This window comes from Falco punctatus, assembly GCF_963210335.1.
Source record: "Falco punctatus genome assembly, chromosome: 1".
NCBI classification, from domain to species: Eukaryota; Metazoa; Chordata; class Aves; order Falconiformes; family Falconidae; genus Falco; species Falco punctatus.
The window spans coordinates 48,203,857-48,217,590 of record NC_137580.1 but is presented as its reverse complement, the minus strand read 5'-3'; the positions used below and the strand labels follow the sequence as shown (position 1 = coordinate 48,217,590).

Here is a 13,734-nt window from a genome sequence, read left to right as displayed (position 1 = left end):
ATCCAGAGCCTGATGTTTCCTGGCTCAACCTACGTGTCCTCTTTTCCAGGGACAGTCTCACCTCTCCAGCTTGTAATACAGCTGGTCAAAACACCCTCCTTTGCACTGTTTCCAGCCTGTGGTCAAAGTGTCAAATCTTCCTGTTCCCACAGAAGTTGTTAAGATCATATCTGTCCTATACAGACCTAAGACCACCCTTGCAACCCGGCACAACAGGGACCCACACTAGCACTCAAGCACAGGATAAGGATTCTCCAGGGTATGAGTCAACAGCTTTCAATTCACAGCAGTATCTGAGCCAAAGTCTGCTCCTGCCATTCCCCTTGAGCAGGATCTTGGGGGAACCCATCCCACCACAGGACACAGGGGCAGGGCACTAGCAGCATCCCTGGAGCTGCGGCTTGGCTGCAATTCAGACCACCCTCCCCGTTTGCTTTCACGGTTGTTCATTGCCATTTTGTCTGTCCCCCACACTGGTTTGTCTTTCTAGAGGTAACAATGAACTATAGCAACAGTTCCAGCTAATTTTTTCTCTTCAATACAAGAAGCGTATTTACACGACATCTTTAGTACTTGGTAAGAGGCCACTAAAAAGATGTTTATCTGTGAAAACAGATTCTAGTTAATGGCAAATGCGATACAGGATGCTGTTAAAGGGAGTTTGTTATTTGAATACTGCAATTATTTTGCCTTCTTTCCTGTATTTTTGGTAAATATTTACAAAGATACAACTTGTTTGTTGCCTCAGAGAAAATAGGGGGAGGTTTCTGCAGTCAGGACTCTGCCTTACATTGAAACATTTAATGTTACAAATGGACAAGGTCGTGTCTGATTGCCTTCCGGTTTTAGCCCTTTAAATCAACACAGCAGCTTTCGTAAATGAGATATTCAGCTTTGTATTAAGATAGACACTGCTCTTAAATGCTTTCTGCTGGAGGACTATCTTTTTATTGAACTTAATATGATGGGCTAGCACACAATATCTGTGTCATATGTAGTAAGAGAAAACATATAGTAAAATTAAAGCCAATTGCAGCAGGTTCTGGCTTACACTGTAAAGTCCTACTTGTAGTCCTGCCTTAAAGTATGACTTGAGGACTAAGGACACGGACTCATTGAGTGCCTAACCCAGCACTCTCCTGGTCTGGTCTCCTTGCATGTGCCCCCAAAGAGGCAGCTGCATCCAGCCTCCCGTCATCTCCATCCTTACTAGCAGCTAGCAGGCAGGCAGGAGCGGGAAGGACACAAGCCTTGCCCTCACCTGCTGCCCGCCAGGTCCCCTGGGATCAGTTATTCAGCATCAGCTCAGCACGGGTTAGCGCCAAATCACGCAAAAATGCACAGAGCAGGTTTCCCCACTGCTCTTCAGGGCTCTTTTCCCAGCATCTCCTGTGCCTGAAATCACACATCAGGTTGCTTTTAGCTTATGATAGAAGAATAAACACTGGCCGGAAGGTCGGCCATGGGGTGAAATGGCCTGTCAAAGCCAAACAGCTCCAGCTGTCCTCCTCCTCATCTCCCTGCTTGTAAATGGCTTTTAAAAAATCAGAAGCATGAGAGCAAGTTGTCCAAGGTCAGCTCTAAAGCATGCTCTAACTTTGGATCCCATCTATTCATGGGGTTTTAATTTTTTATTTTTTTCATTTCTGTGGCCTAACTGACTAAAAGCAAATACACAGAGTGTCATGTATTAACAAGATCCATCTTAAGCATTTCATTTCATGTGGATGCAAAGGTCAAACTCTTTGTGGCTACAGTTCATCAAAGACAGGCTTCAAACTGGAAAATTATTCCTGTTCCCTTCATTTAAGATATTCTTGAATTCTTGTTTCTTGGAGGCTTTTTTTATCTGGATTGCATCTATGGATGTTGGGAAAATTCAGAAGCAGTCTCCTAGCCTGAAGCTCTACGTCTACTTGTGTAGGAAGGTATGTGTTGCATTGTTTTACATTGCACTAGCACTTACACTTAAAACAGGTGTGCCATCAGAAAGGTGACACCAATCACGAAAATATTAGACAGTTCAGTACGAAAAATGAGAGTTCTGCCCTGCATGGGTGAGTAAAATAAACTATAAAATACTATCTCCACCCTGAAAACATACAAGTATGTGCTTTTCACATAGCTCATCCATGCATGTATTTTCATATTGCTGGTACCCTGCTTTGTGACTTTGATTTCTGCTAACATGCCCGTTAGATAGGTTCATTTGCCAAGTCAGTCTTATTTATTCAGCGCTTGCTTCGGTAGGGCTCTCGCCTGATTGCCCCTGCCCCAGAATGAATAATGAATATGTTTAATGACTTCTGCAGATGTAAGACAATAACCTTTGCCCAAAATAAGAAGACCTGGCCTTAAACACACTAGTAGAATAAATCGTTGCCCAACAAACAGGAGCAATACCTCACCTCTTGGTACTGCGCTGTCAAAAAGGGGCCTGGGGCCAATCTGGGTAGAAATTAGGGATGAACACACACACACACATCCCAACTTTCCACGGTAGAAGTATGCCCCACACAAATCAGTTCCTCAACCGAGTGTCATCTCTTAGAGCTGTCTATATCTCTCCTTTCTCCCTCAGCAGAGGGTTTCTACCAGGTCGTTTCATTGCTCCTGCCCTTTCTTGCCACTCATATAAGCTGCAATCCCAGTATAAAGGCCAAGGAGGAAACCTTTCTGCTGTTCTCGAGCTCTCAGTGGCCCTGGAGACCCCACGAGTGGGCTCCATCCATTCCGACCATGAGCCTTGACCTGAGGGCCATGACCACAAGCAGGAGGACTGCGTGGCTCTCCTTGGGCACAACAGCAAGCTCAAGTTACTTATTCTAAAAACAAGATTAAAGCACTAAAAATATGACATTTTCATTTGAATGCTGTCTTCATTTATAAGCGATGCTAACTTACCATTTCTTTCTGGAAAATAGATTTGATAAACATGAGTGATAAAACCTTCCACTGTACCGGAAAGGAAATTTGCATAAAATTCCATCCTCTGTAAACACTGAAATACAAGAATAAAAAAACTCATCATGCAGCTGAAAAGCAACACTCAGGTATATTTATTATATATTATTATATGAAATGATTAAGATATATATCTTCAAGTTTTTCAGCTGTACTTTGGACTCTGTCTCTGCAACTTCCAGTGCATAAGAAAAGACTGAAAATCCTACGAAATCACTGAATCAATAAAGATTAATGGGCTCTGCAGTAGAATAAAGATTTCAGACCATTTCAGCTCAAAATATATTGCAATTTCTAGTACAGCAAATACCAATTATATTCATTAATTGTAATTATAATTTCTAATTATGTAGTATTGTAATAGCATATTGAATTGATTTCTGAAGTAGTATCTTTTCAGGCTGCATATCACATTGTAACATCTGTTTAAAATAATTAAGGAACCAGACAGTACAAACTGAAATAGAAACAGTCAGGAGAAAGAAGGTTTTAAAGGTTGGGGGAAGACGGATAATTTTGCTCATACCACCTTCCCTTCAGGATAAGCAGATTCTTACAAGTGGGGAGAAATTGATGGGACCAGTGTCTAAAAAGGGCAAGTTTTGTGTTCACCACATCAGCGATGGCAGTCTAAAGAAGGATGGTGGGAGTCTAAGGAGGGATGGTGGGAGTCTAGCAGAAAAAAATCCTTCAAGATGAGTCTTGAGAGTGAGAGAGACTGAAGATAAAAAAGACAATGAAAAACTGTCAGAGCTTATTTAACCATTGAACTAAAAGCAATCAGTTTTGAGAGCCAGGAGTGTTAATGGGAATCCAACCACTGCCGTGGGAGACCAAGCTGGCAGCACAGCACATTTCCATTTCTCAGTGACGATGTACAACTGCTCCTTGCCCTGACCTTACCCCTTCCATGATGGCTGGGGCTCCTGCACACCCTTGTGATACCTGTTAACCCTCACAAGCCCAGGCTTGTTATCTCAAAGAGCTGCTGAGGCCAGTTATTAGAGTTATTGAAAAACTAACCCATGCCTGTGGTCCAAACCCATCCTAATCACTTGGAATTATAGTCAGTCTAACTGCCCCAACTGTGCCGTTATCTGTCAATGTGAAATAGCTGCTGCCAGCCCCTCTGCTATCCCCTTTTCAGCCTGGTTTTCATTGCCTGAACTAATTATGCAAATGTCCAGATATCTACCTTCTCTGTCTGATACCTCCCATTATAAGAAGTTAGGATAGTTGTGAAAACACTTCCCCATTCAGAAGACATATTGCATCCCAAAGGCCATTAAAGACTGCTCTGAGCTATAAAAGCACCACTAATGATCTGATTCATGTAATCCTTAACAGCAAAAGCACAGGACAATGAAAGCTTTAAAAATGGAAGTCTGCAATGCCTGTGCACAGCCAGAGTGCCTGCCTGTTTAGGTGCCATCAAAAAAATGCAACCCAGCAAAATGCATGGGGTTCAAACCCTTCTCTCACAGACAGATCACGGGCTGTGGTAGATATTGAACCTATATATACAAAGAATCTATGTGCTTTAAAGTCACAGGGCAGACACAGCTCTGATTAAAATAAAGGGAGTTGCACATCTACAGCCACACAGTGAATATAAGCCACGCCAGCTCCGACAAACTAAAATTCCATCAGCACCTTCCCATTAATCTGCACCTGAAGGAAAATTACTTGAGTTTCCTAAGTTAATCCCAAATTCCCTTCTACACATAAATTAATATTGGCATAACCGTTCCATAATCCTTATTCATGTTGAAACAAAGACAGGCTTTCTACTGACTTGCACAGCATGGAAACAGACAGGCAGATCACTCTTACTGTCATGAAACCTATTGGATTTGACTTTGTACCTTGTGGGTGAGCGAACTCATGTTTTGAGCCTCTTCCTGCCACAGATTTGTAGTGCTACAAAGAGAAAAAAAGAATGTGGATTGGAGACACAAATTCACTCTGGGAACCATCCTATAGAGACAAACGTGTTTTCCAGGGTGCCCTGAAATTGTGTTTCTCCCAGTGCTTCTGCAAGGATCTCATTATTTGCATGCGATTTTTCGCTGTGGCATAGTCTGGTGAAAGAGTGTATTTAAACACTGGCTCATGAAACTTCTCTGTTAAACCAGGAAAACCCAGTGCAGCTCCAAAAAGGCCAAAGCTCTGCTCCATTGTATCTTTCTATTGCCAAGGGACGTACCTCCTGTTTCTCTCAGCAGAAGCATATATGCATTATGGGGCCAGCTCACAGCTACAGATAGTATCCCAGCATTTCACTTTTCCTGTCATTTGGCTGTATCCCCCCAGGGCAATAGTTAAAAAAGCAACCTCTGCTTTATTTGGGTTCCTCAATCAGCAAGCAAAGAGCACTAGGCTGAGCTGGTTTTAAGCCACAGGAAATAATAAAAAACGGTAATAAACATAAAGTGCTGCTGCCACCAAAGGTGCTGACGGCTGAACTATAGCAAAATAAAAATATCCCAAAAGCAGCCAGAGCAGCAGCACATCATGAATGTAGGAGTGAATAGGGGGCATAACAACTAAGGGATAAGACAAAGCTGTTGCCAAGGTATGTAGGGAGGGCTTGAACAGTTCTGAGGCAGAAACGGGTTTTGCACTCTACACTGACTGCCAGCACTGAGCAGAATGCAACAGCTTCAGCCAGGGCTGATCTTCTCCTAGGCACTGTGGGTATTACTCTCTGCTCCCACCTGCAATATCTAAGGCAATACTTCTGCACTTCACTGGGATAGTAAGGATTATAGCACCATTTAAGTATATTTGAGCTAGTCTTGACCTAACTAGTGAAATAAGGCTAAACATAAAGCCACACGACTGAGGGTCCAGGCTGTTAGTTGCACTGCTAGTCCGTGGTGGATGCCAGGCCGTAGTGGGGTTTAAGCAGACTAGCAAAATCAAACCATGCTCAGCAGCGTTGCCTTGCACACACACCCAAAAAAAGACACAAAGCACACGATTAAAACTCTGAAGACCATGGCATGAAAACAGGGAGAGGTTTGAAAAGGAGATGGTCACCTATACTGGCATGTTCAGTTAGTTACCAGGTGGCAGTACAGTCTGGTGGGGGTAGCACCCTTCTTCCATGCTACATCAGGTACCTTCTTGCGTCAACACGTTTCTGAGAGGCATTTTCAAAGTATTTCAATTTTTGTGGTACTTCCCCCCCCCCCCGGTTCTTCCTGCCTAGCAGTGTGAACAATTTCTTTAAATACAGCTAGATATGGGACCAGCTATCCTACAGGACCCCCGCTTAGTCAGCACTGCTGTGAGCTGTCATCTCACAAACCCCTTTGGTTTTTCCTTTGAAGCACTCTTTCTTTCGATCTGGTCTGCAGCTTCACTCATCCAACCCCAAGGCAACATTGTCCTGCCAGTCAGCACATAGGTGATCCACCACTCCGAAACAGAAGTTTCAGACTTACCATCCCTGCACAGTCACTGCTCAGAGTCAGAGCCAAGACAAGAGTGAAAGGAGCACAGACTTTCATCTCTGCTCTCCTCTCATGAAGGTTTTGCCTGGCAGAGGGAATCTTCCAGGGCTGGGCTGAGGCAGGAGGGTGAATCAGCAATGAGGGACTTCGATTTACTTGACTTTAGGGTATTTTAGTTTTCTAAGTAAGCAGAGCTGTTATCATTGTTAATCATTAATGTCTTTGTGGGTAGATGGGAATGCCACGTAACGAGATACTCTCCCTAAACCACAGGGAGTGAAGAGTTTACAAAGTGCCTGGCCCTCAGAGATGATCACTGGTGTACTCAGCAAGCATTTAAGAGCACTTCCAGAGGAGCTGATCCAACGTTGCTTGTAATCAGAGATGATTTACCATCCAGACATTTCCCGTCTCTTTCTCTTCAGGAGCTAATAAAAAGCATGATATAGCAACAACAAGAAGCTCCGAGCAAGACCACTCAGGGGATGACATTACACTGCAAAATGTGGACCAGATCAATGTCGATATCAGACACAAGAATTACTCATTAACAGATGCTTACCTGCCCAGCTGTGACGTGTAACAGCAACCTTTCAGTAACAGACTGGGAAAATTAGAAAGAAAAAAAAACAGACGTTACTGTGACGAAACATTTTGTTTACCAAAAAGCTTCCTGCTGCAGCTGCCTGAGCAAAGCCGCCTCCATCTTGTAAGCGCGTGGCTGAGATAGCTGCACTGCAGAAGTGTTTCTAACAGGGATGCGGAGGGTATTGCTAAAACTGAGATTTCACCAGTGGAATCTGTTCCAGCCCCACCTCGCCCCACCTTACCCCACAACCAAAATCCACAGGTTTGGCTGGTACGGCTGTGCCTATGCTGGAGGCTGTGCCAGCCATGCCCTGTCAATCAGGGGCCACACCTCTTCACACCCAAAATCTCCAGAGCCACAACAACAGAAGGAATATCATAGTCCTTGCTTAAGTCATGCTCTACCCTTTGAAGTTTCACCAGCACAGCTATGGAAAGGATGTGACTATTTTAATTTTTTTTTTTTTTTTTAACCCAGCAAGACCGTAGTGGTAGGGCTCAGCGGTGCAGTGGAGCTAACCCAGCACCATTTTGCCATGAGGGTTTGTAAAGTTGGAAGGGATTTCCACCGCCTGTGCTATCACACTGCTGTGTCTGTTGTCACAGTAATAGCTCTTGTTAGTACAATTATGTGTGTATAGGTTTATGGACAAAACTTTCCTACTGTCAGCAAGGCTTGGAAAAGGAGGAACTAGGCAAATTTGAAATTTTCCTCCTAAAATCCAGCAAAGAGCAAACAAGTAGAAAAAAATTCTTTGCCTCTACACATTGTTGCCTGAAGGTTTGAAGTAAATAAAGCTTCAGAATAGGCTTGTGGGACAGATCTGTCTTTTCATTTCAAACATGGAAATAGGATGTACAGTCTGACCCACCTGGGGACACCCAGCAAAGCTGGAACATAGATTTCCACTTCCTACCCTCATTCTTGACTTTGGCCATGAGACTTCAAACCAGTAATGCCTATGCAATGGCTTGCAGACATTTGCTTACCATCCAGGCTACTGAAATTGTGCAAAGACAGCAAAACCAACAACAACAACAAAAGCCATTAGCTGCTATTCCATTCACAGTTCCTAAAAGCTCTGAGGAAAGAGAGGAGAAGGGGCGTGAAGACTGAACAGTGAGGGGAGGAGGAAGATACTTCTTTAAAGCTGCAGAAATACCCTGTTCCACCCATTTCCAGAATAAAAACCATACACTCCCAGGACCAGAAGCATTGTATTTCAGTGGTGACCAAGGCAGGCTGTAGAAAAGTGTTTTCTCACACCTATACGTAAGAAAGAAGAAAAGCAAGAACGCATTCTGTGCCCGTCTGTCTGCTCCCGGTTGCTCTAGCTTGTAGGCATGGAACTACAAGCAAGAGTTGCAGCATGTTTTTCTGGGGAGTCACAGCTCTAAGCTTTTAAGTCAAACTGATTTCTCAACGTAAGAAAATGGAAGAAGCACCAACAGCAGGAGCCACTTCAACTGATAGAACAGTGCTGGCAGAAAGCAAAAGGCAAAGACATCAAAGCCAGGAGCTGCCACAGCGGCCAGAGAAGCACCACTATACAGTGGGAATTACCCCTGAATAAGGTATGAATAAGACAGTGATTTCAGGGTTCAGACAGATATGAATCATTAAAACCCACTAACTACTACATATATGCTGCCTGTATTGATTAAGCAGAGAGGTGTCTGAACAGGTCTTATGGCCACAGAGAAAAGGCAGAATTTGGGGTGTGCTGCTTTGTAAATTCTATTAAATGACCAGTGACTTTTTCAGCTATTTATAACCAGAAGAAAGTCTGCCTGCCTTCATCAGGCTTTCTGTAGAATCAGTAAAAATTAAATGTGCCACATACTTTTTTGAGAAGCATTGTATCTCATTGGCATGAGACTACTCAGAAAACTGGGGGTTCAGGTTTGGTAGTGAATTTTTATAAACTTCACAGGGCTTTGGGCTCTTGGGAGTTCATAACTGTGAAGAATAAGGTCTCGGCTGCAGATCTGTGTGTTTCATCATGTGAAGCTTTTGGCCATGAGCAGCACAAGAAGTGTGCATGGAGGGACAGCTGGGGAACAAACCTGGGGAAAGAGAGGCTGAGATGCGTGAATCCCCTACACTGGTCTTGTTCTATGCCATTCCAGACAGAGCCATCCAGCATGGTCCTGGGTGAGCTGGGAATGACTCCAAAGGCAGACAGGCACCCAGCAGAGGTGCCATTCCTTACCCTAACGTCTTCACACCTGACTCCGCAGCACAACCGTCACGAATCCAGATGCACACACCTTCCAATGTGAAGATAATGAAAATGGGGAAAAAATCAGTAGCACGGAGCTTAGGGAGTTTCAGCAAGCGTAACCATTTTAATTCACCCATATACACTGGTGCCACAACCTCTGCTGCTCGAGTGGTTTATGGGAATTGCACTTGACTCAGGAACGGGCTAACCAGAGGTGAGGGCAGAACTGGTGTGTGCAGCCAGCCGCCTCCTCAGCACGCAGAGCATCGCATGCTCCGCGCCTGCAGCAGCCCTCCGCCTCTGCCAGAGACCAAAGAGCCACTCTCACGTTCAGAGATCTCCAGATTACACATTGATAAGACCTCCAGGGGTACCTGACATGACAGGAATGTCTTCTGCGGTAGGGAGAAGGTGCTGTTTGGTCTGTATCACTGCAGCTGAGAACCATCAGCCTGCGAGACCCGGGACACCGTGCCAGAATGACCTCCAATGAGAAAAAAAATTAAGATACAGAAACAATCCATATGGCATTCAAGATAACGTCCCTAGCATTGGATCTTAGACTTCATTTAGTACACTTTTCAAATAAGTCTCTGTAAAACACTAAATAAACATAAATACTTACAAACAACACATGTATATATTAAAAAATAGAGGAAATCTGGAAATAGGAAATAGAGGAAAGACTTGGCTTTGGGGTCACAATATTTGGCAGCTCTAAGACCTAGAGCCTGTATTGCAGCTTATCCCACCAGTGAAACTGCAGCTAGAGTCTGGTTGTTGTTTTCAAAGAAAATTCCATTTTCCTTTCAAAGAAAGGCACATTCTGATTCTTAACTTTGCTACGCATAATATTGAACGTTTCCTGTGGAGCGCACATAATCTGAATGCATTTGGAGCCAGATTCTGCTACTGCTGAAGTCAATGAAAGGTTTCAAAATAAGACTAGGAAGTCTTTATCATGTTTGCAGGCTGTAATCCTTCTGTATCAAAGGCTAAAATCCCTCAGTTTCAGCAATCATTTTTCCCTTTATATTGACGTAATCATAGGAAAATTAGAAGACAAATAAACACACAATAAATGAGCAGACAGAGACAGAGATCTTGCTGCAGGGGGTATAGCACCTACTGATAATGCTGCCTCCCACGTTTGCATTTTCCTCACTTCCCACATGGTAATGCCTTTTATTTCTTTAAATTTAACAATAATTAATAAAACCCCAGACTGAGCCCAGACTCTGAACTAGTTAGTAATAATGAAACAATATTAACAACCATCCTAAATCATTAAATAGCAACAAAAAGTACATTGATTCAGCCACCAAATATGAAATAATAAAATTACTTTATCTTTTTTTCATCAATTAGCTCACTAGACATAGGTGGAATAGCCAAATTTAAACACACACATGTGTTTGCGTTCATCCCTATGCACCAGCTACCAAGCAGACTGGGGGAGGGTTGTCCCATGACTACAAGTTCACTTGTTCTCAATTTTTACCTTATTTCCTGACCATTGTAAATGTTTCTGAGAAATCTACCACTCAGCTCTCCCTTTTTTTTTCCTCTGGGGGACCTGTAAAACATGTTGTAGACCTTGTTGTCACTGTCAGATAGGATTCCGTTCCTCTGTTGCTTGAGACCATTCCCATCGCCTGGTCCTGGGAGCCGTTACCAAACCTCAGCTGTCCCTGTTAATGAATATCCTGATCACCAGAACTGAGGCTAATACTCACGTGCTCTGAGTCTAGTGGCTGTTTAAAGATTTTAAAATAAGGCAAAGCAGCAGCACAGGGAGTGCATGAGGAACCCTTCCCCTTGCCTCTAACACCTGCTGCTCCTGAGATGGGAGAGCACGGGCCACACCTGCCTCGGGAAACGGTGCGACCTCAATTGGAAACCAGCATCTTCACCGCTGGGCAAGGAGCGAGCCTCCACCTCTGCTCTGTTCTGGAGCGGTGCCTAGAGAAAAGCCATCGCGTTCCTCTTCCTACAGCCACGTGCAAAAGAAGAAAGCTCAAATCATTTCTCTGCTTTGCTTATTTCAGCAAGAAAAAAGAAAAGTTTTGGCTCAAATCAAACTGAAAAGTTGAGTTGTTCATATGGGCCTTAAAGTGTCGCGCCCAGCTTTCCACACTGCAACCACAAACCCCTCTGGGTGTCACCCCCTCCTCTCCTTGGGAACCTGGCAATCCCGGGGGGAAAAGCTGACATGGTTTTGGCTCTCAGAGAGGATGTGAGCCCCAGTCCATCCTTGCCTGCACCAGGCTTTGCTGTTAATATTCGCAGTCCCCAAGCTGTGTACAACCTCCGTAACAGAGCAAACAAATCCTTTTACAAACCACCACCCCCCCCCCCCCCCCCCCATGCCTGCGAGGCCAGTGCAAGCGCAGCTGCAGGAGGCTGTTCGCTGGGCAGCTGGGATCCAGCCAACATGGATCTGGCGCTGCTGCATGTAGATCATCCTGGGATGGAAAGAGACGCCTTCACCCAAATGTTTACTCCTCCTCTCTCCTCTCACCTCCCACGCTCCTCCAGCACCTCTAGCAGCTCTCCTGGCTTCCCTCACCCGCCAGCTCACAGCTCTGGGGTTTTCTGTACCCATTTCCTTGCTCTTCTCTCCAGGGACTGAAACTGTTCTCAGATCTTTCATGTTATTTTTTTCATCTCACTCCCTCATCTCCCCCACCCCAACACACTGTCTGTGGCCGTCCCACCCTGACCCACAACCATGCCAGCAGCCTCTGGTGCCCCACCAGCACACAGCAGCAGAGTGGACACCTTTCTTCCGTGCACAAGGCAGTATTATTGCATTGTCAGCTCTTCCTCTCACCTCTGCCTCCTGCCGGGCTTGGGGCCCTCCTTTAGCAGCCCTGCAGACCTTCACCCTAGCATCACAGCTCCCCATGGAGGTGGACCTGTCCCTGGACTCCTTGATTTTCTCCCCATTGTTCCTTCAGCTGGCCTTGGCGTGTTTTCATTAAACATTGTTCTTCACCAAACCCCACATCCTGGTGCATATCTGGTGCTTCTACCATCTTCTCACACTGCTGCCCCTCAGACACAGCCTCTTGGCTCTTGCTGTCCGCTAGCATCTTCTCCTCCCACACCACTGGGCCTGCACTCAGAGCTATACCTACCTTTGGCTAAAAGCATTAGAGCTTATGAGCCCCCCCTGGCCATGGGGTTGTTGTATTCATCTCCCTCCCCCAGCCCAGAGCCGCCCAGCCTGTCCTCACTGCCATGTCCTGCAGCGGGTGCAGGACCCTTGACCGCACAGCACCCAGCAGGCACAGGCTTTCAAACAGGCTCTGCAGCAGCAGCCAGCGCCCGCGGCGTCCCCTCCTCCGGTTTCAGCATTTCTATGAAGACTGTCCCCATTTGCTTTGTACTTTCCCCACAGCTGTAGCCCCGCTTCATCCATTCCCACACCAGACTTTCGTGTTAGCATTTACTTTCCCAAAGAGGCATATAACAAACCCATCAGGCTGCAACTCTGCAAGTAGGACCTCCTGTATTCTTCTTCCTATTGGCATGGGTGGTCTGCGGTATCAGATAAAACCCTGCCTGTAATTTTTCTTTTTTCAATTGACCGCCTTTGTGTGCACTGATTTTATAATGGCTTCATGCTTTCTCCTCTGTGAAATCACATTTTCAGCCAGATTCAGCCACTGCGGTTGGAGGTACATATTTTAAAAGCCTTTACCTGCAGCTGTGCTTACAAATGTTCCTTTCATGTGTCCAGAAAACCTTAGTTCTGATCTGAAAAATCAAATCGTATATAAGTAGCAATGAAAGAGCTGGGCTTGAGCTGCAGAAACAAAACCAGATTGTGATTTTACACCCCTAATCACACAAATCTGTGGCAATTCAAAGCTCTGCCACAAGTCACAATATGCAGAACCTTCATTTATACACCCCAGACATGGATCTAATTGCAAAAACTAACCAAGATTTTAGAAGTCCATTTCAAGATGATCCTTAGCTCTGTTCATACACCCAGATGTCATGACATATCTAAAATACTATGCCTGCAACCAGTCTAGGATGTGTTTGCATGAAGAGACTGTTCCTCCTACTGTATGAATAAGAGGGGAAAGTAGGTAACTGTATTTTTCAAGGACTTTGATAGAAACCTTTGCTGATAACCCAGGCTGAAACAGTAGGCCCATATACAGAGGCGTATGATTTTTTTTTTAGCCGTGTACTCACTGAAAACTGACAAGAAGAGGTGTAGTGGCACCCACCTTCCACTGATGCCAACCCATTTAGGTAACTTCAGCATAGGCTGATTTGCAATTGTTAGGCATGTACATTTTTAGCTGTGCTCAAATTCCTGCCATTCCACCCACTTTCTTCATTAGCATATTAGACGCCCCCATGGCACACTTTAAAATGGTCTATAAGTCAGGCATGTGTGAAGGAAGGTGGCTCCACTTCTGCAGCTGAAGGCAGCTGAAGTCTTCCCTCTCAAAGTGGGAAAGAGCACCAGCATGGAA

General features: G+C 44.8%; 1 protein-coding gene across 1 annotated transcript in view; it reads right to left on the bottom strand.

The window, feature by feature from the left end:
- Nucleotides 1–12,824, bottom strand: part of HGFAC (HGF activator) — a 48,664-nt gene extending 35,840 nt beyond the window's left edge. Inside the window, exons 1-3 of the mRNA XM_080411276.1 lie at nucleotides 6,414–12,824; nucleotides 4,830–4,884; nucleotides 2,905–3,001 (exon numbers count right to left, since the gene is read on the bottom strand). Coding sequence (XP_080267402.1) covers nucleotides 2,905–3,001; nucleotides 4,830–4,884; nucleotides 6,414–6,479 — 218 coding nt within the window. The 5' untranslated portion in view covers nucleotides 6,480–12,824. The remainder of the gene's footprint in view (nucleotides 1–2,904; nucleotides 3,002–4,829; nucleotides 4,885–6,413) is intronic.
- Nucleotides 12,825–13,734: the final 910 nt, after the last annotated feature.